Source organism: Propithecus coquereli, unplaced genomic scaffold (assembly GCF_000956105.1).
Source record: "Propithecus coquereli isolate 6110/MARCELLA unplaced genomic scaffold, Pcoq_1.0 Scaffold403, whole genome shotgun sequence".
Classification (NCBI taxonomy): domain Eukaryota; kingdom Metazoa; phylum Chordata; class Mammalia; order Primates; family Indriidae; genus Propithecus; species Propithecus coquereli.
The window spans coordinates 459,973-486,229 of NW_012149764.1; the positions used below are offsets into that span (position 1 = coordinate 459,973).

Below are 26,257 nucleotides of genomic sequence, written 5' to 3' on the forward strand. Positions count from 1 at the left end.
AGGGTCTCGCTCTTGCTCAGGCTGGTTTCGAACTCCTGAGCTCAAACAATCCGCCCGCCTCGGCCTCCCAGAGAGCTAGGATTACAGGTGTGAGCCACCGTGCCCGGCCCAACATATTTAGATTTTAAAACTGCAAAACTCTAGCTCTTGGGAATGCAGCCAGATAAAGAAAAAGGTGTGTGTGTCTGTGTGTGTGTGTATACATATATATACACATACATGTGTGTGTAGCTTATACTCACTGAGTGCCTACTGGCCTACTCATGTGCCATTCTCAGTGATAAGTACTTGGCACATGTCACACCACTAATAGATGGAGAGTCAGGATTTAGACCCAAGCAGTCTGACTTGAGAGCTCATGTTCTTAACCACTTTCCCATGCTGGCTCCTTCCTGGAAAAAGGCTCATGACAAGGGAAAGAATCTGTCACAAAGTCGGCGTACCAGAATGCAAGCATTTTACCCCTGTGTATAAAGAGGCAGAATATCTTAGCTCCTCCTTACTTAAAGCCTTTCTATTCTTACTCTAGACACAATGCCAACAAAATCGATAATCTTTATATATCCGGTGTCTCAGTTTATAGAGGATTTTATCTGGCAGGTTTCAAGTAGAGGCCAGCAGGTGACAACCAAATAGCTGAAAGCTTGATGGGGAGGAGGGAGCAAAACTGAACCTCCCAAACCCTAGTGGTATGGGACCTTGTTATCTGGGCATAATCCGCTATATGTTGCAGCTGGTCCCAGATGTCACCTTGCTGCAGACCTCCACAAGCATAGGTATTTTAAAAAATGACCTAGACTCAGCAGTAAAAGTTTCCAAGGTATCATTTAAGATGATAGGAAGCTGAATGATTCATTTGAGAAATATTTTTATCCAAAATTAAAATGATGAGACCAAACAAAGTAGTAAAATTTAAAAGATGACATTTTAGTTATTTGGACACTTGTACATAATAAATACTTCATGTCCTAATAAACTCAACTTTGAGTGCATTTTCTGGATCATTTTCAGAAGAGAGGGCTGTATTTTTTCTTAATCTGGCTTCAGTACCTACATTTTCCCTCATCATATCCCTGTCGTTAAAGGGAATTCATTTATTACTCACTGCTCGTGTCTTTTAATTTCCAATGGTTGGGCCTTCATTAGAAATAGAAATATTTGGGCAGACAAGGTTTTATGGCAGAGTAGACAAGGAGATCGTGAATGAAGGAGGAAAGAAGACACCTCCTTCAAATGGAACAAACCCATTCCTGCCACTGAGAAGGATCTTACATCTGACAGCATTGCTGAGCTTGGCCCCAGGTCTCAGATTTCATTAGGGAGACAGATAACCTTACTTGCCAAAGACATTTTTTTAGATTGACATTTAGAACAAGTCAAAATAAGGCAAAATTTTCTTTTCAAAGTTACTATTAGACTTTATTTATTATTTATCTCCTCTCCTTTTTTAAAAAAATAGTTGCTTATAAATACCCTTGCTAATATTTTAGGAAAAAATAAATTTTAGTATATTTACTTATCTGGATGTAGTCGTGTTCCCATTTTTCTTTTGTCCCATTTCCTAGTGTTATTCATGTGTGCAGAGAATCTTTTTGGCTGGAGTGGTCTGCCTCAAAGCTACTCCAAAGTTATCATTCACCAAAAGTGACATCATTCTAGCTCCCGCCAGAGAGTTAAGGTTAGACTCCAGCCATTGCACACTGAACACATAACTCTGCAGTGGTTTCCCCTACGAAGTGTCAGCCACTTTTATAATGGAATGTGCCTTACCTGCCATGGGCACCACTCAAATCTAACCCATCATTTTTCTTTTCATTTTGATTCACTTTCCCTTTTAAAGATTCAAGCAAAATAAAAAATGGGAACTGAAAAAGTTTTGGTTTTTTGGGTATGGGAGAGGGACCTTATAATAGAAAATAAAAGTTTTTTGCTCATTTTTTTTTCAGTGATTATACCCCACCTTTTGCGGTTTTCTTTTTTTTTTTTTTTTTTGACATCTAAGATTTCTTGGTATGCTTGATTTAAATGCACTTCATTACATTTATCTTTTCCAAACTGTGGAAACCACTGAAATTCTTATTTAATGCACAAAATTTTATTTGCATTATTGTCCTGTATACTATTATAGAAGACCAAGTGGGAGCTCTGAATGCGCAGAAATTCTGTGCACGTGAGACTTAGGTATTTTCATAAATTCGTTGCCCTGTTTCTTCAATACAGGCATAGGGATACATCCAGTACAGACTCTCCCTTAGTTGTGCTGGAACTCCCTTCTGGAGGGCCAGAGCATGCATCTACTTTGACTCCTAAGGTGAGGACTGAAGGAAAAGCAGATGGCATTTTGTACCTCTGACAATTAAGCCTAAATTGTTTATGTTGGAGAGGGAGTAGGAGATAAGCCAAAGAATGTGATTTGTCTTCCATTTGAAGATACCAAGGCAGAGTCTTATCAAGTCACAGACCATGAGTGTCTGGTGTAGGGGAGATGATTGCTGTTGATAGAGCGCAAACCCAGTCAGGCAGATGAACCCTGTAAGCCACCTGAGGGACAGATGGGAACCTAAGGAAGAGGTAGTTATGATCTGGGCATGGCTCATTGCAGCAAGCTACGTTCGGTTCCCTAGCTTCTGTAAGTAGAAGTTTTTATATAATACAATCTGTTGGAGGGGGGAGAAAATAGACCCACACAGTAAAGGAACTTGTGGTGTTTAGTTAGGAAGTGGAGTTTGCTTCAAAGTGTCTCTGATAGCAGATTAGCAGGAAGCACATGGCAAGCTGACTTATCTGAGTATTTGGGCTGAGCAGTTGTATTAAACTAACACTTTGAAATTTGTGTAGAAAAGAGTATTCCCAAAGCTGCCAGCTAATATGGTACTGAATTTCCCACAAGGAAGTTTCCTTTCTTTTGCCAGGGGATTTTTCTGCATAGCTGAGTAAAATTAAATTAGGCTTCTTTATTTTCTGTCCTTGTTGCAATAAAAATGACCAGAGCTGAGGGCTGAGCACGTAGACATATCATCTCATTGAATCCTTACTACTGCTCTATGAGGGAGGTATGGTTATTATCCTCGTTCTGTAGATGAGGAAAGTGAGGTATGGATTGGTTAAGTAACTTGCTCAGGCTCACACAACCAGTAGGTGATGGAGCTGAGGTGAACCTTACCATTACTTCTGGAAAGATACAGGGTGTTTTCAATGTACCTGTTTAGTGCACAGTAGGTTGTAGTTCTTTTAAACTGGAGATTTGAATGTGTAAGTTCATGTTTGGCTGTCTCTCTGTCTCCCAAGGTCAAGGGTGAATCTAACTAGATTGGCATGTCCTTGTATTTGGTGTTTGGAGAAGGCTATCCATGTGTATATCAGATCTAGTTTGGAGTCACAGACTAAAAATGACTAGATTCTGAACCAGGGGTGACAGACATACTCTGCATACTTTTTTTGTTGTTGTTAAATATGGTTTTAAAAATAGTGACTTAGATATACCTCAAGGAATCCTCATAGGCTTCTACATCAATATTTGAAGGGAGTAGTGCTAAAGAAAGGAGTGCCCAGAGGAAGTGAATTGTGTAACACTGCTGTAGTGTTATGGCTTTTGTTGATGAATTATTTGAACTTTGAAAGGAAGAAAAACACTTTGAGAAGTGAATTTAAAGTAATTCTTACGATGTTATCAGTAAGACCCAAATTTTCTTTTTATTAAAGGTGGTGGGTTTTAGAGGACCTCAGTGTATTAAATTCATTATTTAATATGCTTATACCAAGTCTTCAAATGTATTTGATTTTACCAGCTTCTTGAGTTTATTGAGAGGATTCATAGAATCATAGAGAATTAAAATAAATGTCAGAAATCCGTACCTGCTCTCATTGGACTAGATCACACTTAAAACAACCCAAATGAAAAGTGTACCCTGTTTTAAAGACCTCCAGGGAAAAAATATTCTAAAACTTCCCTCTATAACTCATTCCTATGCTTAATAACCCTAAGATTTAATATTTAGAAATTGGTTTCTTATATATAAATGAAAGGAACTCTAAATATAAAGTATTATAAAAAGGTATGCATTATGTAAAAGACCTTCCATTCAGAAAAAAATGAGAAAGTACTTAGATGAAAAGAAGCTCTTTATTGTAGTGGTACATCTACAGTACCTAAAATAAAAACTGAAAAGATACGTATTTTCTGCCAGGATTTTTTCATCAGCCCATAGAACCAGGAGTACAAATTACCTGAAGAAGAAATCTTACCTAGCTCTATATTTTTGGAAAATGTTTTATGTAATTTCAGAAGGAGGGGAAAGAAAGAATGACAATAACACCACATGTGCACACACACACACACACACACACACACATACACACACACAGACATGAACTCAGAAGCGCACTGTAGTTTCCTAAGAAGTTTGTTCTAATTCTTCACATTCCTCCTCTCAAAATGTTTGCTTATAGCTTTCTTTGCATTGTCATTTCAGCCCATTTCTAATTGGTGTTTGCTGGAAATTGAATAAATGTTTTCAATTTTTCATAATGTATGTCTTTGTATGGTTAATTATTAAGACGCTCTGAGGTTTATAGGCTATTATTTTTGTTGCCATTTAATAACTTTATTTTTTTCTTAGAAAGGATATAGAAAATACTTGGAAGATTTGAGAGCCTTTTAGAGATTTTAACATTTGCTTACTGAGATTCTTTTTTTTTTTTAGTTTGCTCACTCATCTGGTACCATCATTAATCTTATTTATGATTTTAAGGTAACTAAAAATTCACCTAGGAGGAGAAATGGAACACTTTTAAAAAAAACTTTAGGTCTGTACTTGGCGATTAATTTAAACTCCTGAACTTTAATGTGGAAAATTACTTTAAATTAACTTACTAAATATATTTTGATAAGCTTGAAGATTACAAGTCATTTTATTCTGATAACATGAGAAAAATGGTCCGTTGAATCTTAATATTTGCTAATTTTTATTAGGTGGAATGAGCAGATTTGTTTTTTTTTTTTTGCTAGTACTGAGTGTTTTTAGAAATATTTTCTGATATGTAGTAAAAAAAAATTAAGTTCTGAGATTCACTGATTGAGCCTGAAATATACTTTATAGGGCCTTAAAGAAAAATGTGTGCTCCTTTTAGCTCACATCAGAAGACTGGCAAACTCCTTGCCCTGCTGGCAAAGTATTGGCTCTAAGAACAGGGCTATTCCGGATTGGGATAAAGGTCTGCCTTAGAAGGGGTTGCGGTGCAATTTGCAAGATATGATTTTAGGACCACACTCAAATTACATCTGACTGTTGTGTGGATTCCCTTCCCTTTTTTTTTTTTTTGAAACAGAGTCTTGCTTTGTTGCCCGGGCTAGAGTGAGTGCCCTGGCGTCAGCCTAGCTCACAGCAACCTCAAACTCCTGGGCTCAAGTAATCCTCCTGCCTCAGCCTCCCGAGTAGCTGGGACTACAGGCATGCGCCACCATGCCCGGCTAATTTTTTCTATTTTAGTAGAGACGGGGTCTCGCTCTTGCTCAGCCTGGTCTCGACCTCCTGACCTTGAGCGATCCACCCGCCTCCGCCGCCTCCCAGAGTGCTAGGATTACAGGCGTGAGCCACCGCGCCCGGCTCCCTTACTTTTTTGAACTCTGAGTGCACATATAATTAAAAAAAAAAAGCCAAAACAAAAACACTCTAGAGCAACATTAAAACCTGGCCATTGTCTCCTTAATCAATTTTGTTGAGAGTCATTTTGGGACGATTTTCACCAATGTTCATTAGTGAATGCCATTTCCCTATGGGGATAGATGCCAGGTTTTTTTTTTATTCTTTTTCTTTTTCCTTTTCCTTTCCCCCCTTTCATCCTCCCCTTCTCTCCCTCCTTCCTTCTCTTCCTCCTTGCCCTCCTTTTCCTTCCCCTCCCGTTAGGTCTTTAAGACACTTAGTGGTTCCCATCACTGGGTCCCGGGGGCGTCCGCAGGCCAGGTGTGGCCCACAGGGAGCTGTCCCGCACCAGTTGCCCATGTCGCTCTTGTCCCGCAGGCCCCGGGCCGGAGCTGAGCGGCCCAAGCACCCCGCAGAAGCTGCCGGTGCCCGCGCCCAGTGGCCGGCCCTCGCCCGCGCCCCCCGCAGCCGCGCAGCCGCCCGCGGCAGCCGTGCCTGGGCCCTCGGTGCCGCAGCCGGCCCCGGGGCAGCCCTCGCCCATCCTGCAGCTGCAGCAGAAGCAGAGCCGGATCAGCCCCATCCAGAAACCGCAAGGCCTGGACCCGGGGGAGATTCTGCAGGAGCGGGAATACAGGTAAGGCACCCTCGCCGGAGAGAGGCGCACCTGCCGTGTTCCAGCAAGTGCCACCAAGCCCAGGGGTGAGGTGGCCCCTTCTGTCGTGGTCGTTCTGTTACGGGCCAAGGGAAGGGCCTCAAGGAGATAGCGGAGACGGAAACTTATGCTAGGAGAATGACTTCAGAACAAAGTCACAGGAGTTCGTATGCCACTGGGGGTCCGGAGGGTATGATGGCAGTGGGTTGGCCAAACCGTGATTTTCACTCATTCGGTCAGAAGACTTTTATTATGTCTACCCCGTGACATGCCAGGCACTGGCGATTCAAGGTCCTTTTCCAGCCGGGAGTTCTGTGGATCCAAGAAAGTGGTCATCTCACAATTCACTTATGCAACGCATCATCCTTGTTTGTATTTGTGTCCTTGAATAATGACTGAGGTGGTCCGTGTTGAGTGTGTTGTGCTGGCCTGACCTGCAGGTTAATGCTGCATCTCACACTAAAGCATACTTTGGTAGCTTGGGATAATATGTTCTTTGTTTTAATTCATGTGTGTTTTGGCCTATAGCTTGGTCCAGCTTTATGAGTAAACCCTGTGTAAGTGTCTTCATATGAGGGCCCTTATTTAAACTCTTACTCCAGAAACTTAATTTTTATCTGATCTGGCATATTTATCAAAATCAGGGGTTGGCAAATCTTTTCTGTAACGGTCAGATAGCAAATATTTTATGCCTTGCGGGCCCTTACAGTCTCTGTCACAAGGACTCAGTGCTGCCCTTGTAGTGTGAAAACAGCTATAGACAATAATGGGCTGGCTGTGTTCCAGTAACACTTTATGTATAAAAACAGGCTGTGGGCAGGATTTGTCCTGCAGGCTGTAGTTAGCAGCCCCCTGATGTAAATGGTTAACGTCAACCCAAAAGGGAGTCCAGTAAGTGCTGAGTCAAGATAAAACAAAGCTAAAATTGTGGATTCTGGAGTCTGCCAGAATGCATACTCTGTCATTACGAGCAGTGTTACTGTGGTCAAGTTTTATCTCTTTTCTGTGACTCGGTTTCCTCATATGTTAGAAGATACTTCTCAAAGAGTTGACAAGATAAAATAATACTGATTCATTTAGTAAATATTAGCTATTATTATTATTTCCCAAATATTACTTAATTTAAAAGAAAATTAGAGTTTAAACATTGTAGAAAATGTTAATAAGCAATATTTGGGCTCTCTTTTAAAACATTACCTTAATCTTTATTGAAAAGAATACCACTTATTTGTAATTAAACTAAAATACTAAGGTACCGGCTTTGAGAGTTAACTCTAAAAGAAATTAGACATATAACTGCCATTAGATCTGTGCAGTTTTTTGAATGAAGAGTGTAACTTTACTCTCATTACTATTCCTAATCATCCATGAAGAGCTTTTATATTACTGTTTCCAGCATTTTGTGTATACCTAGAGAGCTAGATACCCATCATCAATTGATATTTCAATGCTGATAGCAGATTCTGTTGGGTGAATAATTGCTGTATGTTACAAAGTTAAATACTAGCATACTCCTGGGCAGAAAGACTGTATTCATGTGCAATACTTTTTTATGTTGCTGTTGAATTTAAAAAAGCTGAAGAGTCAGTAATGAGATACAGAGGTATCATGTAGTGACTCTAAAATTCTGATTTCCTAAGAGGTAATATTTTTTTCCTACCCTAATGGTACAGAGCTACCAGTACCTTTGTTAAACTACCCTCATAAGATAGATGCTCTCTACATCTAGAAATTTTTTATATGTCCGAGCGTTTTTTCCTTATTCAGCCTGGGTGTTGGTGCGTGTGTGCATTTTAGCTTTTTATTGTAATGGCTTCTAAATGTTCCTTATCATTTTTGCCAGAATTTACATTGTAGGACTTTCTTGTAATGAGTTCCTTTTAGCACCTTTTTTGAAAGTGATCTTAATGGATCAGTATTAAATATACAGGATTAAGTAGAACTATTTAGCCTATTCTAATTCCAAAGCTTTTGTCTTCCATTTTTGTGTTAATAAAAAAAAAAAATTCTGTCAGTATCTTTTGAATTATATGCATTGCAGAATGTGGTAGGGTGGCTGTTTTTCATATTTTTATTATTATTACTTGATAGATGCTCTACTCCTTTGTAAAGCTGTGTGGCTTTTGAAATGATTGATCTGGGCAATCCTGGTCCAGAAAGTTGGTGAGTCCTTTAGCCTGAATTTTCCCGTGACTATGTGGAGAAGCAGCATAGGTTTACACTGGCAGCATTGCAGGGGTGTGATTTGTATTATTACTTACAGAGCAATAGCTGGCTTCTGCCTATATGAGGGTAAATTGTTCATCTGCAGAGATTAGTTGAATTCATCTCTTAAAACGGTTAGATTAAGTCCCTTAGGCAGTTGTAAAAGACAGCAAAGAAACTCTTTTCTTTTGATGCTCTGTAACAGAATGGCTTACTAGCCTTTTGCACTGATAACTGGAAGGGTCTAGTGCATCTTTATCACCTGATCAAAGATTTGAACAAGGTATAAAAAAATATTCTTTTACAATTTAATGAACTTAGTTTGAGCAAAAATCATCTGTCAGAAATTCTTTAACAGATGTCAGTTTCTTCGGCCGTTGTAATATCACTTACCTTGTCTATGAAAATTGACAGGAAATTTTCAGAATCTTACATTTTTTTTTAACTTTAAGTCAATTGGCTGCTTTGCCTTGTTCATCCTAAAATCAGAATTTTGACAAATTGACCTTCTTTATTCAGTAGGAGCATAAATAAGTTTCTGCATGTGAACACATTGCCTCAGATCTGTACAAGCTCTCTAGTTAAAACATTTTTTTCCCATTTTGATTGGATTCTTTCTTTTCGACCATCTTTCTCTTACAATGGCACTTTATTGCTTCCCTCTGTAGTGTCAGAGAGATATTTCCATGTGCTTCTTTTTAAAAATTCTTTCTGGCACACTTTCTTTGCCCTGTTAATATGCCTAACTTCAGTTTCTTCCATTAAGAGTTAGAGGCTTGAATAAAAGTACTTCAGAAATTGTCACGTTGGCATGTAAACTAATTCCACAAATGTTTGCATGGAAGATGTGTTTCACACTCGAAGGGGTTTATTTGGGAAGGGCATCTTTGAATCATATCGGCTGTCTTTGGAATCAAGTCAGAATTTAGCGTGAAAGCAGAGTAGACCCTCCTTGTTTGGGGAAGCAAGCCGAGGCTGCTTACCTGTGATTGTTTTGTCCTGCCCTTGTCTCCATTGCAACCCCGAAAATTCCTTCTCAAAAATTACCAATAGCCTCTTTACCAGCAGAGTTTCAAAAAGTCACATACACACTCTCTCTCTCTCCTTTTTAAGTGTCACTCAGCTCCTTGAAGGAACAAAATGTACCAGTGTCATTTTCTGTTCAAATAACTCTCCTACAGGAATCATAAACTTCTCCTCTGGACCTGAACAAATATCTGTTGCCTTTTAATGGAACTCTTTTTCTTGCCAGAACAGTAACCCCTCTTGATTTACTGTTCAATCTGTATGAAAAACCTGAGTGACCTAATTCTGCTTCAATTTTCTGTACTTGTGAGGACACTAAATGAGTCTCCTGCAGTTATGCAGTATTATATCTTGTTGTTGTTTCAGGAAGTTTAGAATCCTGAATCTCTTTATCGGACTACCTGCTGAATCCCATTGACAGGAAGATGAAATTGTCTGGAGAGGAGCATTATTTAAAATGAAGATGTCTATTAAGAACAACAACAACAAAGATACAATTTTCCATGTTAGCAGAAGCCCCTCCTGTACCTTTCCTACCCACCGAATTGAATGCTTATCATTTTACTATGGAATCCACCTTTCTTCTTCTCCCAGAGTTTGCACTTTGTACCTCTTGCCTCCTTTTCATAAAAGAGAGATTCTTTTGTGCTGGGAAATCAGATTCACTGACAAATTACTAGGCTCTTTGGAGAAGCAGTCATTTCGAGGAGAAGTGCACCCCACCCCCCGGCTCCCACTCACTCCAGTGCCCTAGTCACCCAACCCCCCATCTACCCCAAGTCCCACCCCCCAGCCCCCTACTTCCCACCCTCCAGTTGAGTGTGATTTAATCTCTACACTGTCAGTGCAGTTGCCCTACAATTATTTATTTAGTCCTAGTTCTATAGTCCTTTGGAAGATGAAATAGCTATTCCTCTAATTTAGCATCTGACCTACTTTGTCAAAGAGAATAAACCAGGGTACCAAGGGATAGTCTGAGTTCTAGGATATTCAAGTAAGAAAGGTCTGCAAGGAATCGAGAACCAAGGAAGTAAAATAACCAAATCTTTGGCTATCATTTCACCCCACTGTAATATTTAATTTTCCTTTCGCCTGGCCATAATCCTGCAAAAGTAGAGTTGTTTTGGTTTGACTTTTTTTCCCTTTAACTTATATATTTGGAAAAAATCCATAGTGGATTTTCCTCTTAATATCCTAATCGTTAAGATGCATCATCTATCTGTTGCTGTATTTGGAGATTAGGGACTATGTGGATATTTTAGAAAATGAGTTGGGTAAATGAAGTAGATGTTTGTTTCATATAGTGAAAATAAAAAACAAAACATGATAATAATCCCATGAGTATCACTAATAAACAAAAAGTGGGAGAAAGTTGGAAGAGTTTGAACAATTTTACCAAAAGAGTAAAATGATGAAAATTTATTATTGTTGTTTGAACTAACAAATTTTTAGTCTTTCAATGGTAAGACCATTTAAGAGTGCTATTTTTTATATTGGTATTCAGGGTTAAAGTGGCAGCATGCAGCAATGATTATGATAGTGAATCCTTCAGTAAATCAGAATCAATAAAATGTATATAGCAAATAAAACAGAAATCTGTCATAAATATTATTTTTAGTGAAGTCAGTGAAAAATGAATCATTTTCCTTACTACTATTTTCAAATTTTGGCAAACAATGACATTTTATTTCCCTCCATACCAAACAACTGTAGGGTTTTAAAAAGCACTTGTTTTGATATTTGGGCCATATTACGTATTAAGATATTTTGCAGCATCTCACAGAAGGTTTTACTTTTTCATGTTATTATGCAACATCATAAAGGTTAGAAAAAACCATGATATTCATTTTTAACAGAATTCTTAATTTTCAACTTTTACAGTTGAGGTTCAGGAAAGTTCTCAGATCGTGCATTTTAATTATCTATTATATCATTTCAGTAGTTTGGGTATCGGGCAAACGAGGGTTCCAATCTTGGCTCCCTCCTTTTAGCTCTGTGATGTCTACGTGTTTTCTCAGTTTTCTCATCAGTAAAATGGGACCATTATAGCATTTACTTTGTGGGGGGTATGTACATGCGTGTGTGCGTGTGTGTGTGTGTGTGTGTGTGTGTGTGTGTGTGTGAGAGAGAGAGAGAGAGAGAGAGAATTGTACATTAATTGTACTTAATTTAGTGCCATTAATATTAACTTAGTTTAACTAAGTTATTTCTTTTATTACTATTCTTTCTTTGTTGAAATCTATTCCAAGACAGTTTTGTCCCAAATTTAGGGGGAAGTAGTTCCAAAAATGGATTTAAATGGCATATAATTATTTGTAAGAATAGGATCCAGGAAACTCTAAAACCAGCAGATTACATGTGTGACACTAATAGTATCCCAAATGAATGAAGAAAGTGACATGTCTTTTATTTTCTATTTTGTTTTTATTAAGAGGAAGTACCTGCAGTCGTATTTTTGATGATGTCTAAAATAAGAATCCCCGGCATCCTTTTCTAGAAATTCTTAGTTTTTAAGTACTGTTTACTGCTGCCTCTGATTTTCAAAAGTGCCTCATTTGTCTTTTCTTTTCTCAAACAAACACTGTGCACAGAGGAAGTGGTTGTGGTTGGCAGGGCTCTCTCTGAATGTTTAGGGTTGACTGATTTATGTGGCCTTAGCACCTAAAACTGCTCTTGCCCACTCCGCTTTAAGGGCTGTTGTCATCAGCATCTTGGCAAAGAGGGCAAATGGCCCAGTTGCCTTAGGACAAAACTGGAAGTTAGAAAGAAAAACTCTGTTGTCTCAGCTCTGCACTCTGGCTGGCTGGGAGCTTAGGGAGCAAGTCAAATGTTTCTGTGTCTCATTTTCTCTGTCTGCTAAGAGCAAGAACATTTGACTTTTCCCCTAGATATAGCACGAGCCTTCATTCCTGGGTGTTAGAGAGAGGTTATGTAGGAAAACAGAGCGTTAAGTAACACATAGCACCTGTTTGCATTAATGCAAAGGTAGCTCTTTTCTCTGTTTAACATCAGAAAATATAGCTGGGTGTCAGAAATTGACTGTCAGTGTCTAGAATATGTTTTGGCATGAACTTAAACCTAAGGTCAATGTTTATCATTTAAGACTAAATTGTAATGTATATTTCCACCTCCCCCTGCTTCCTCCATTTTATTATTTCCTTTAGACTTCAGGCTCGCATAGCTCATAGGATACAAGAACTGGAAAATCTGCCTGGCTCTTTGCCACCAGATTTACGAACCAAAGCAACTGTGGAGCTGAAAGCACTTCGGTTACTCAATTTCCAGCGTCAGGTAATACCTTTTCCCCAGTGAATCTGAGATGTAGGAATAAATGTAATTGTTCCTTAAGTGTGATCTGTGCATTTCCTTTAGTCTATTCAGTATTGTTATAAAGATATAAACTTAGTGAAGTAGTGTATCTTTTAGACCAGCAGCGTACAGCTAAAAGTAATAAAGATGAACTGCTTATTATTCTGCTTTTCTCTTTTATATATTGGAAACATTTTTTTCTCCTGTACTATGGTTTAAAAAGTCAGAGTTATGGCATTTTGTTACCTTGGATGAAAAACCTTGAGAACAAATAGGGATAGCTCATGTTTTCTTTTATGACTCCAAGGAAAAACAGGAAGGTAGTAGATTGGAACTTCTTTGTAAGCACAAATGTAAAGTGCTAGCCATGACTATGAAAATAATTTTAACAGATAAGAAAATAATTTTAACAAGTAGCTACTCTATTGAATTAATAGCTCATCATTTACAGAAACACCTAAAACAGTGTCATATAGCTTGATTATTTATTAATACCCAAGTTTGGAGCCTTTGATCACATTATACCCACATATTGACTAAGCAGTGAATTATCTGTTCTTGTTGTAGTTTATAAAGTAATTACTTATTAAAAGCCAGTATAATGACCTATTTTCTGATTTCTAAGTCAGTAGGAAGACTAGTGGAATGAGTCAGAGCTAATTTTCCCTTTGCTGAGTTTTGCTTTATGGACCCAAAAGGTACAGGTCTCCTAGTCCACAGATTGCCTCACTAAGCCAAGGGGGATAAGGAACATTTCATTGTTAGGCAAATAGGTTTGTTTTGTTAAAATCAGGGGCATGCAAAATGAATTATTAATGAATCAAAGTAGTTTGTAAGTATAGAATTGCTTGATTTGTTCTGTTGGAGCATATGATGAAAATCACAGGCCACTCCACTTATTATTGTCATGTGAACTTGGGTGTACATGTGCCTTATTGGTTGTAAGAGCACAGAAGGGGGTGTATATGTGCCTTATTGGTTGTAAGAGCACAGAAGGGGGTGTACATGTGCCTTATTGGTTGTAAGAGCACAGAAGGGGGTGTACAGGTGCCTTGTTGGTTGTAAGAGCTCAGAAGGGCATCAGTGGTGAGTAGGTGCTACTTGACTGTAGATTTGTGAGAGTAGATTTCTGCTTAAATTTAAAAAAGAAAAAAAGAAAAATTCTCCAAGTTCTATTTACTTCCTTCTTATTGGTGACCTCATGATATGAATTAAGTGATAAAATGTTGTTAAATAAATACTAACCAAGTATATTTTCAAGAATAAGCTTACATTCAAATTAGCATCACTATGCTGGACTCTTGTTGGTCTCTGATTTTTGTTTGATATTATTGAAAAAATCTGTTATCTATCAAGCTTCCCAATTAAATTAACTGTAATTCATGGTGATTTCAGATTCAACTGAATGATTATTGTAATGTGTATTCCCAAGTCTCCACCTCTGACCACCATAGAACATGCAATATGGATAAAATATTATATATATAATAATCTAAAATAAGACCATGATATAGTATAAAATTTAAATATCTTGCGAAGAATATCATTGTTGGAGTGGGAGGAAGCCAAAAGCTGTATTTCCCATCCTTTGTATGAGACTATGAATTAACATTGTTTGAGTACCTTCTGCTCAACAATGTACTGTACTGTACATGAACAGAAAGTAATTCTTTTATTCTTTTCTTGGAGCATCATTAAAATTAATCTCTTAACACAAAGAGAATGTGAGTATGATGTTTAAAACAAAGTGAAAAATTTTAAAAGCTTATTAACTAATTAATATCATTAGAATAATTAAATAGAACGAATTTATTTAAAAGCCAAGACCACGTCTTTTTTTTTTTCACTTTACTGTTCTAGTACTATAATTACTTTTGATCTGAATTATTTGGGGGAAAAAGTATATAATCCTTGAAAATATCGCTTAAATCTGGCATGACTTTAGCTGCTTCATTTACTACAAGGCCAGTGGTGATTGAGAAACTTGTAGTGTCCCCATTCTGTTCCATTAAATGGAAATGAGAGAAGGTCAGTGTTCAGGAATCTGGCTTCTGTTTGGGCAGGCTCTCTAACTGCTCTGCTCTTGACAGCTGAGACAGGAGGTGGTGGCCTGCATGCGCAGGGACACGACCCTGGAGACGGCTCTCAACTCCAAAGCATACAAACGGAGCAAGCGCCAGACCCTGAGGGAAGCTCGCATGACTGAGAAGCTGGAGAAGCAGCAGAAGATCGAGCAGGAGAGGAAACGCCGGCAGAAACACCAGGTCCTTAGACCCTGGGCTTTGCTCACTTTCACTTTGACCGAGATGTCCAATGAAATCACTGGATGGGGTCAGAACGACTGACAAATATACCCTTGCAGGTGGTGGGGACATCACAGAAAAGAAAGATTCCTTGGAATTTATATAGTCCAACCATGTCATTTCATAGACAAGTACACTTAGGCCAAGACATGGAAATGACTTGTCCAAGGTCACATTAGCAGCAGGTCGGTTGCAGGGTGAGGTTTAGGACCCAGCTTTCTTGAATTCCACTCAAGTATTGTCTTAGTCCGTTTGGGCTGCTGTCACAAAATTCCATAGTCCGGGTGACTTGTAAACAACAGAAATTTATTTCTCACAGTTCTGGAGGCTGGAAGTCTAAAACTGGGGTGCCAGCATGGTGAAGTTCTGCCAAGGGCCCTCTTCGGGGTTGCAAACTGCTGACTTCCTCTTTGTGGTGGAAAGAGACCAAGAAAGCTCTCTGGGGTCCCTTCATAAGGGCACTAATCCCATTCATGAAGGTTCTACTCTCGTGACCTAATCACCCCCAAAGGCCCCACCTCCTAATACCATCACATTGAGGATTAGGATTTCAACATCAATATTGGGGGGACACAAACATTTGGTTAATTACAGGTAACATGTTCCTCCTAATCCTGTGGAAAGCTTTCGAATGGGTAGGCATAGGTGGGTTTCCTAGAGAAAAATTCTGGGAGAAGGAACTTGGAAAAGGAAAGTAGAGTAAAGTTATTTTTATACAAATGTAAATGTGGTATCCTGGCCTCTTTGAAGGGCTCAGTTGAGATTTTCACAGGGGCAGATGTTTAAAAACATTCTTTTCTAGGAGTTTGGAAATATTTTGATGTAGGATTTGTTTTTATGTCATAATCCTATAAATTTTGTTTGTTTTCCTGTTCTTAATTTGGTGCTTAGCTTAGTTTCATTTAAAAAAAAATGTTGGATTTTAGCGTAAATAGGGGACATATTTAAAAAGTGGATACAAATTCTGTATGGGCAGTTTTTTAGCTTTGTATAAACTTATTTTGGGTCACAATTCTAAAGCATTTTTTAAGTGAGAGCAGAAGAAACATTAATTTTATGATGTAATTTTTGCTGGAAACAGCGTTGTTCCTCAGGCTCATTTTAGTGAGTGACTTGATTTAAATTTTATCATGGCTGTTTTGCAGGTCTCTTTCAGTCTCCTGTCTTTCCATTTTCACGTGTCACACCCTAGAGGCTGAGAAGGTGCTTCTCTTCCACAGACTTGCAACAAAACAAACTTGAGGAGGTCACCTTTCCCACAAGGCCTTTGGCCCACACCTCAGCTGAAGGGACACACCAGGGCACCCGTCCCAGAATAGATTCTAGTCTTTCAATTGTGTTAAATACACACTGAGAGTTTTCTCGGGCTACTTTGATGCCTCACAGGACCTTGGGAAATGGCTTTTAAGAGTCCTTTTCTCCCCTTTTGGATCCTTTAGGAATACCTGAACAGTATTTTGCAACATGCAAAAGATTTTAAGGAATACCATCGGTCTGTGGCCGGGAAGATCCAGAAGCTTTCCAAAGCAGTGGCAACTTGGCACGCCAACACGGAGAGGGAGCAGAAGAAGGAGACAGAGCGGATTGAAAAGGAGAGAATGCGGAGATTGATGGTAAGAGGCCCCGCTGCAGGAGCCTGGGAAGATGCTCAGCTTATATCTGTCTGCATTGAGAATGTGAAAAGTGGCAGTAGTGGAAGGAAAAAGTGAGAGCTGCTTACCAAAAATATTAATACATTTCTTTTGAACTTTAGTGGGATTCAGTAAAATCTTTTTTTCTTTCTTAGACAATGCCTGCCACAAGTCTAGGGCTACAACTGATGAGTATAGTATTTCCATGACCTAGAATGGTGTTGCTGTACAGATTATAGCTTCTCACATAAAGTCACGTACTGTATTTTGCAGGAGTTTGACCACCTGATCTGGAAGGATGGCAATTGCAGTTCTTTTAAACATGTGGCCTCTTTGAGATGAATGACCAAGTTTTTTTTTTGAATGAATAACTCATTAAGTTGTGTTTTTGAATCTAAGAAGGTCTTTCTTTTGAAGCTTCTGGGGCTTATCATTTTTTTATGACAGAAATTATCCTCTGACAGTGTAAAAAGTGATTTTTAAGTTAATTTTGAAATCTTTTTTTTTGGTAATAACATGGCTATTCTGATTACATTTGCACTGTGATTTTTTAGTAGATATATAAACACAGAAAGGATAGGTTTATATCATTGGGCTGAGTATTTTGTTTTATTAACCATTTATTTTTGGAATTGAACCTCAGAGCACACTGTGGATTTTAGAAAAGTGAGTGTGATCTATAATGATAGGAGATTTGCAAATTCTCTCTGGGACATAATGCCTGAGTGGATGAAGATAAGGTCATTTGTCTCAGCCCATAGTTACATTCCTGGAAAATTCTACGTGACACTGTCTTTCTTGCTGGTATTACGGTTTTTGTTAAATTTTGGGGTTTCCAGGGAATCAGCAGCGTAATTTAAAAGGCTCTGTGCCCAGGTAGTGCTAAATCTTATCATCTTATCCAGGCTCCCTCTCCATATTTGGGAAAGGGGACCATTCAAGAAATTTCCGACTAGGTAGGGAGACCATTTTATAGTAATTTGAGCAGGAAGCAGTCAAATTTGTCTGATTCAACTGAAGTGAAACTATATTAGAACTTCAGTAACAGATTGGTTTGACACTAATGATTAGGCATTTGCAAATCATTAATTTTTGCAATTAAATGATGGAATATACAGATAATAGAGAGACTGAAGTTTTTTATCACTCTTTCTTCAAGTGAGTTCAACCATAACCAAAAGCAATTAGAGTTATAATAGCATTTGAGGCTCATGTTCATCCACGGGGCAGACAGCAGCTACACTGAGTGATGAAGCTGCTGTCACTCGAGCAAATGCCAGAGTGACACCCTTGGACTGACGATCCCAAGATTTTCTGCAGTGGAGTTGCCTCTTAAAGATTTTGTAGTGTGTTCCTTTTGTTTTGGCATCCCATGAGAAAAATGTTTTAGAGTGTCCTTTTATGGGGATGTATAAAAAAGATTTCTCTCCAAATGGCTCAGAGTACATCAGAGTTTTATTCCATTTAACCTAATAATGTTGCTTAATGGGAGGTGGAGGTAGAAATTATTGTGTCCGTTTTATCACTCAGTGGTACCAGACTTCAGTCTAAGTAACTGTTCTCCAGTCAAGTTCAGTGCAAATCTGTGGCAAAAATCCCCTCAGTTTAACCTTTCCTATCAACCGCAATGTGTGTAGTGCCAAAAAGAAAGTTATTTTTAAGTATAAGAAATTATTTGTTAGAAGCCCATTTGATTCCTTCTCTTTAGAAGTGCTTATTGAAATATTTATGAATGAAAGGATATTGTGTATGGAATTTGCATCAAGACAATTGAGTTTTGGGGAAAGGATTTGGGGGAAGGGGAGCAATGAAACAGAAGTCGCTGCAAGTTAATTCTTGTTACTTGGCGTTTGTCTTAGTCTGTTTTGTGTTGCTATAAAGGAATACCTGAGGTTGGGTAATTTATAAAGAAAAGAAGTTTATCTGGCCCGCAGCTCTGCAGGCTGTTCAGGAAGCATGGCGCCTGTACAGCCGCTTCTGCTGAGGGCCTCAGGCTGCTTCCGTTCAGGGCGGAAGGCAAAGGGGAGCCGGTGTGTGTAGAGATCACAGGGCAACAGAGGAAGCAAGAGAGAGAGGGGAGGGAGGTGCCAGGCTCTCTTTAAAACCAGCTCTCTTGGGAACTAACAGAGTGATAACTCACTCCCTCCTTCCCTCCTGCCCAGGGAGGGCATTAATCTGTTCATGGGGAGCTGCCCCCATGACCCAGACACTCACTCCCATTAGGTCCTACCTCCAACACTGGGGATCAGATTTTAACATAGGATTTGGAGGGGCGAAACATCCAAACTATAGCAATGTTGGTTGTATGAGAGATTGTATCATTCTCTCTACTTTTGATATTTGAAAATTTCTAGAATATAAAGTTCAAAATAAACTTCAGATAATGAATTGTCAAATTTTAACATTTTTTTGTTCAGTCAAAGCAACACAGGAATACAAAGAGCTAACTTAGAGTGTTGATCACACACCTACACAGTGTGGCTTTGTGCCCTAACTGTGCCATGAACCCCAGTGTCTGGGGACATAGACATCACACTTCTGTGTGTTTGCCCATCCCCAGCTCTATGCGGTGGCATATGCAGCTTGGCTCATCTGTTTGCTACACTCACCACGAGTCAAAGTTCAGACTGTCCAGAGGAGGAAGGAGTGGAGGATGGAATTGTCTGTGAACTTGTATTATGCTCTCATTCAGCTCTTCTTTCCTTAACAGGCTGAAGATGAAGAGGGGTACAGAAAGCTGATTGATCAAAAAAAAGACAGGCGATTAGCTTACCTTTTGCAGCAGACCGATGAGTATGTGGCCAATCTGACCAACCTGGTTTGGGAGCACAAGCAAGCCCAGGCCGCCAAAGAGAAGAAGAAGAGGAGGAGGAAGAAGAAGGTGCGTACCCTAGTGCTGGTGGTTGAGTCCAGGGCGTATGGGCAGGGACAAATTAAGGCGAGTATTGCTCTTTAATTTAAAGTACTGTTTTGTACACTAATGGAAGGTTTAGATTATTGAATTGCAACAGTTGCATAAATGGATATGGTGTGAAAATATTGATTAGGTATACTAGACAATGTATTGGAGAAAAGGGCATAATGGATAAGATGTACTAAACTGAAACAATGCAATGCACATTTTCATTGTTTAATATAATATTTTAAATTAAGCACACGCAGTTAATATGGAAAGGAAGAAGATGGGCACAAAGAAGTGTTTGCTTAAGTTTGATGCCAGTGTGGCAAGGGATTGCTGAGTTAAGAAACTGAAATGGAAATTAAGAAGGAAATGCAGTGTACAGATTTAAAGAAGCCAAAGGAAGACATATGAGATAGCTTTGGGATACTTTTGGAACAAATTTCAGCCTGTTTATTTGGACAGATGGCAATGCCAGAATTTTTCATTCAATTCTGCTGTTCTGGTTTCATGGTTAGGTAAATGTGTAGATAAGGGTTTAGGTAGTTACAGAAAAAAACAGTCTTATGTAAAATATATTCTAATTATCATGAGAAATGAACGGTAAGACTTATAACCTCTGCTCTGCAGACATTACACCTTAATTCAAGTATAGACCTGTGAATTTAGGTCCCTTTTGAAGCTTCATTAGTACAGTAATCTAGTTCTTGATTGATAGTTTGTTTTCATGATAAATTCTGATGAGGCCAGGTACAAACATCAACAGGAAATCTTCATCAGAATTGTAAAGATTGAGCATTGGTAGCATTTAATCATTTATTCTCTACACTAAATAATTGAACAAAATGTTTCTCCAAAAATAATTAATTTCATGGCTCCTGAATTCTCATACCTGTTTCATAATTAAGGAGGAGGAATAAATGATGAAGGAAGCTCCTTCTAGCACCTGATTTCTTTAGTATGAGATAGCTTACCTTATTGTGAAGATGAACAGGGATGACTCAAGGCTTGGATTTAGACATTTCGTTGATAAGGAATACCTCATTTTCTTGTCAGTGCAGCATTATAGACTGTGGAAAATTCCAGCTCCAAATTTCTGCCTTAAAAAGATGTTTTCAGAGTTAGTGAGGAGAACAGAGGCAAAGAGATACAATTCTGTAATATTCCATAAGTGGACCCCATTAAATGGCAGTTTTCATTTTTCCTAATTCAGCGGTGTGTTTTGCAGAAGTTGTCACTGTTAGTGTTTTTAGTACCAAAGTTCATATTCTACATCTCTTTGTGATTAAAAGCTGATGACCCAGATTTGAACTTCTGGCTTAGAATTAAAAGATTCCTGCCATGGTAATAGATAGTGTATCATCATAGGCAAAGAAAGACATGTAATTGAGTGTTGATTGTTATGCCTATATTTCTGTGTTAATCTGTACAGAGCAGGGACCTGTCACAGTATTTTTTGGGTGGTGCTGCCTATGCTGCGTGATGTATAGGTTGGTGCTCCCCTTTTAAACCCTTGCCTTCAGGGTTGCTGTTAGCACTCATTCTATTTTATGCTTTCACTCAGCAGATATTAACACTTACTATGAGCTAGGTGATGTGCTAGAATACTGGGGAAAGGAGGGTGCAATGGTAAGGAAAGCATCCTGTCCTCTTCCACTATTTAATCAGAGAGAGAAAAAGAGAGAAAGACAGACAGACATTAGTCAGACATGCACCCAAATATATAATTATAAACTGGGATGAGCACTGTGGAGGAAAACTGGGTGTCAAATTGGAGGTGGGACCTGATTTCTTGGCAAAGAAATATTGAATACCAGAGCAGCTACAGTCTGCCTTTGTGGATATCTCTGGGCATCTCCCGTTGATTGCCTGACTCCATCAATGTGCAAAATTTTTACTTCTTTAGCCATATATCTCTTTGGTCGCATGCCTAGCATTTGAGCACTCCTTGTCCTCCGCAGGACTAAGGAAGAGGGGCTGTGTTTCCTTCCTGGGCATCTTGCTGGGAGAAATGGGATAACAAAAAGAAACCGAGGCCCTTCCTAGCCCTTCCTGGAACCTATCTCTTTCACCAGGGCTTTAAGACTTAGTTTAAAGTGAATTACCCAGTTCCAGATGCACCTTTATTCAAGTACAAAGGAAAAGGATGCTTTCAAAGCTGATTATTTGACATGTTGGATCATCTGTAGTTCTTCTTCCCTCCATTAGAGTGAATGATTGAGAGTTGCTTGTTCCAGCTTCTCTGTGGTGGAGGAAAACTTCTGTGTCAATAAGCTTAAAAATTCTGTGCTGTCCCTTTCAGCATTTTCCCATTTATTAAACATCATGCTGTATCTATTTTTTAAAATTAACTAAGGTATCAGTAAACCTTTGTTTTCAGAAAACCCTTTTTTATGCAGAGAGTTAATAGCATTGACCTGGTAGCAACACTTGAAGGATAACTAAGATATAGATAGCTCTAAGGACCGTTCTATTAAAGAAAATGATTGACCTTGTAATTTAATTGGAAAAGGATTACCTTTTCCTGTTAGTGTTAAACTAGTATTATAGTTTTTTTTTTAATTCCCCAGCATAACAGAGAAGGCCTCTGTCTTCCGTGGGGAGTTTATTGTGTTCACTTGTTGTTAGTGAATAATGGGGTAGGTTTCCTTTAACTTGTCATGACCTTGTTTAATTTTTTCTTCTATGAAGTATTACATTTATAAATATTTTGAAACTTCTCATTCTCAACCTGATCTTCTATTAATGCCCTTGAAATGAAAGAAAAAGAAGTAAACCATATGTATCTACTTTAGCATCAGAGAAGGAATAATTTTTAAAGTATTGAAATATCTAATTATATTAAACCAGTTTCTGCAGTGTTACAGAGTGAGTGTGCTATTATGTGCGTTTAGCATGACCTTCAGGTCTCTGTTCTCTGCCATGGTTGTTCTCTAACACCTACAGCGTGACTGCAGGATAAAAAAGGGACAGAGCTGCATAAAGCCACCAGAGTACATATAAATGGGATTGAACATGGCTAAAGTAGTAAATTGGACCACTGTCCAAATCACGTTAGCATGTAGACTTTTAAATTCATAACAGCGCAAGAACACATGTGCCAATTTGCTGTTATTCCCTTGTGAGCTATTTCATTAAAAGATCTATTACATTTTGCTTCAGTCTCTTGATCTGTAAGAATGTGTTAGGACCATCATCTACCCCATAGATTTGTTGTGAGGGTTACAAGCATTTAAAACACTCCCTGGTACATAGTAAGTGCTCAGTAAATATTAGTTATTTTATCAAATAATTCTGTGATATAAAAGTAGAATCATGATTGTTGTATTGTGGTTAAGTTTTTTTGAAAATAATTTTTTTTAAACCTTTACTGCATATGTTATGTGATGTTGAATCAATGAATGGCCATTATTTTTTTCTAGTTGGGAATCAATTGGATATTAGTGGGTAAGATGTCTTTTAGGACAATGACAGATTCTTTGACTATTGAGGCATACAGAGGAAAAATGAGAATTTATTATTTTTGGTGAACTGTTTATTACCATCCCGCTCCTCCAGTTCCTACAAAGAGAATTTTCTAATTACATGGCCTCTAATTTACAAAGGTTTCTGATGACAGTAAGGCATTTCTCATAGTGCTTTAGGGTGTGTTTTTCCTTAAGCTGTGGTTAGGAGCTCATGCCAGGGCATCCCGCCTACTTCTTAGAAGCCTAGCCTTTTCAGGGGTTCAGCTTCCAGAGCTGTTGACCTCAGCCAAAAATAAATATTTAATTCTCCTTTCCACATCTTTCAATGGGATATAGCAGTAGAACTATGCTCTTATTATTTATTTGTGACGTTTCTTGGAAACGCTTGATACCAACGGGCACATCCTCAGAATCTATGGGACAACACTAGGCCAGGTATCTTTTTCATTGTGGTGTTTTTCTTTCTAAAAGTTACTTTATTCTCTCTCTTTCTTTGTCTCCCTCTCATGTCAACCACTATTATAAGTAAATATCAGGACTGTGATTTTTGGAGGGGGAGCTTTCTTGGCATGCTGTATTGATGATATAATTGTAAGAAATGTATTTTTATCTTTTTTAGATATTAGATATCAGGCCTGGTGTGGTGGCTCATGCCTGTAATCCTAGCACTTTGGGAAGCTGAGGCTGGAGGCTCACTTGAGACCAGGAGTTCAAGACCAGCCAGAGCAAGAGCTAGACTCCGTCTCTACTAAAAATAGAAAAAATTAGCCGGGCATGGTGGTGCACCTGTAGTCCCAGCTACTTGGGAGGCTGAGGCAGGAGGATTGCATGAGCCCAGGAGTTTTGAGTTTGCAGTGAGCTATGATGATGCCACTGCCCTCTAGTTCTGGCGACAGAGCGAGATTCTGTCTCAAAAAAAAAAAAAAAAATTAGATATGAAAAAAAAAATCAGAAAAGTGTGTGGGCATAATTTTCGGTGAAAAGAGTATCAAATAGAAAAGAATATCAAATACAAAATAGTAATGTTGTTGAGACATTTGTTTTAAATTCAAGTTGCCCTCTGATTCTTCTCAATTTTTTCATCTCTGTTTTCCCCAAAGATTATATAGTTAGTTTATCGCAGCTTTCTCCCCCAAAATTTTCATAGGTAAAAGAAAGATTCTAATGTAATTCTACACATTTGAGTGTAGGGACTATTTAAGGCTAGGTGAACACAATGCCACAATGATTAGATTTGTTTGATTAGTTCAGTGTCAAAATGAGTGAAACCAGAAGTTTGGATCAAAGTCCTGTTTAACTGGATTGACCAGTTACTTGAATCAAAATGTTCCAATTGGTTTTTTTCTGGAAGAAACATCCCAAGTAATGTGCAAATGTCTGTTAATATGATATTCCTGGGCATTTTTTATTGCCCGATCACCTATCTTAATGCTCAAAGGTCCACTTAAATGACAATAAAAATAACCCAAGTGGTTTCTGAAAGCTCAGGTTTCCAGTGAAGCAGAATGAGTCCTTCAGATGCCAGCACATTTGAATGTTGTCTCAGCATATTATAACAACACCCGCTGGGGGATAAAGTGCATTCACTTTATAATATAGATTGTAAAATAGTTGATATAAAACTGTTTCTTTACAAAATGAGGCTGTTTATAGCCTGTGTTGTGGTAATCTAAATAAAGTGCCCCATGGAAGTCTATTTTCTTGAGTTCAGCTTATGTGAGATTTTCATATTTAGGGAATTCCTTCCCTCCTCAGCCCTGTTGTTGATTATTTTACATACCTTTTGCAAAGAAGGTGGGTAGCCACCCACATGGCTTTTTTTGTGAACGTTCCTAAACGGAGGACATGAATTGACATTGGCCTTAGAAAATGGGAACCCAGATTGTCTTTAGTTTGAGTAATTTTTAGTGATGAGTAATCTTTAATTATGAATAATTTATATCATGTCCCCTTACATGGTTAGGTTAATTATACTGCTCCCTCCCTGCATAAGCATAATTAGTTTTAAACTTTTTTGCTTGTAGGAAGAAGTGAGTACAACGTTTCTTCGGTTCTGATGAATGAATGAATTGTAGTGTTTTGGTTTGGTTTGGTTTGGTTTGGTTTGGTTTTAATCAATGGAAATAAGCTCAGGCATCAGCCAGTAATATTGACAGCATGGGTTTGTAAATACATGGCACAGATAACTGTGAAAATTCCTCAGGTGTGGGAGATGCTGTAGCAGCTGCTGCGTTTGCACTAGGCCATTTCACCAGGTGCTCAGAGACTGTCCAAAGTTAGCTCAAACGGTAGCACTGATCACAGTCTCTTGGATGTTAATTTTGAACCAAAAAGGGGACTTTTTTGGTTAGTTTTTCTTTTTTGTTTTGTTTTGAGATATAGTATCAGTTTGATGTGAGACCATGGATTTATGAAAGCATGCCAACCAGATATGTCACCAAACTGAAAGAATCCAAAGCATGGTGGGAGAAATTGACATCTCTTGGCCATACAGTAGACTGCCACCTGGCTTCCACCTCTTAGAATAACAGCAGAATTGCATCTAAGCACAGGGTATGCAGAAGTCTCAGAGCACCACGAATGTTTATGGCAGCACAATTCACTATTGCAAGAACGTGGAAACAACCCAAGTGCCCGTCAATCCATGAGTGGATTATCAAAATTTGGTATATGTTTACAATGGAATATTACTCAATCATAAGAAATGACAGTGATCTAGCACCACTTACACTTTCCTGGATTAAACTTAAGCCCATTATCCAAAGTGGGGCACCACAAGAGCAGAAGAACGGGATCCATTTGTACTCACCATCAAATTGGTATTAACTAATCAACACATAAATGCACATATCAGAACAACATCTATTGGATGTTGGGGAAGGGGGGAGGAGGAGGAGGGGACGGGTATTTGTATACACAAGGAGTGCAATGCGCACTACCCGAAGGATGGACATATTTGAAACACGGACTTGGTGGGGGGCAACCAAGGGCAACACATGTAACCTAAACATCTGTACCCCCATAATATGCTGAAATAAAAAATAAAAAAAAAGAAGTCTCAGAGCGCCAGTTCAATGGCAAATTGTGTGTGTGTGTTCTTAACTATTTTATGACTTGCAAATA

At 38.5% G+C, this 26,257-nt stretch overlaps 1 protein-coding gene across 1 annotated transcript in view; it reads left to right on the forward strand.

Moving 5' to 3' along the window:
* Positions 1-26,257, forward strand: part of SMARCA2 (SWI/SNF related, matrix associated, actin dependent regulator of chromatin, subfamily a, member 2) — a 165,365-nt gene that overhangs the window by 27,297 nt on the left and 111,811 nt on the right. The window contains exons 5-9 of the mRNA XM_012652873.1: positions 6,021-6,276; positions 12,690-12,816; positions 14,925-15,098; positions 16,577-16,750; positions 19,479-19,649. Coding sequence (XP_012508327.1) covers positions 6,021-6,276; positions 12,690-12,816; positions 14,925-15,098; positions 16,577-16,750; positions 19,479-19,649 — 902 coding nt within the window. The remainder of the gene's footprint in view (positions 1-6,020; positions 6,277-12,689; positions 12,817-14,924; positions 15,099-16,576; positions 16,751-19,478; positions 19,650-26,257) is intronic.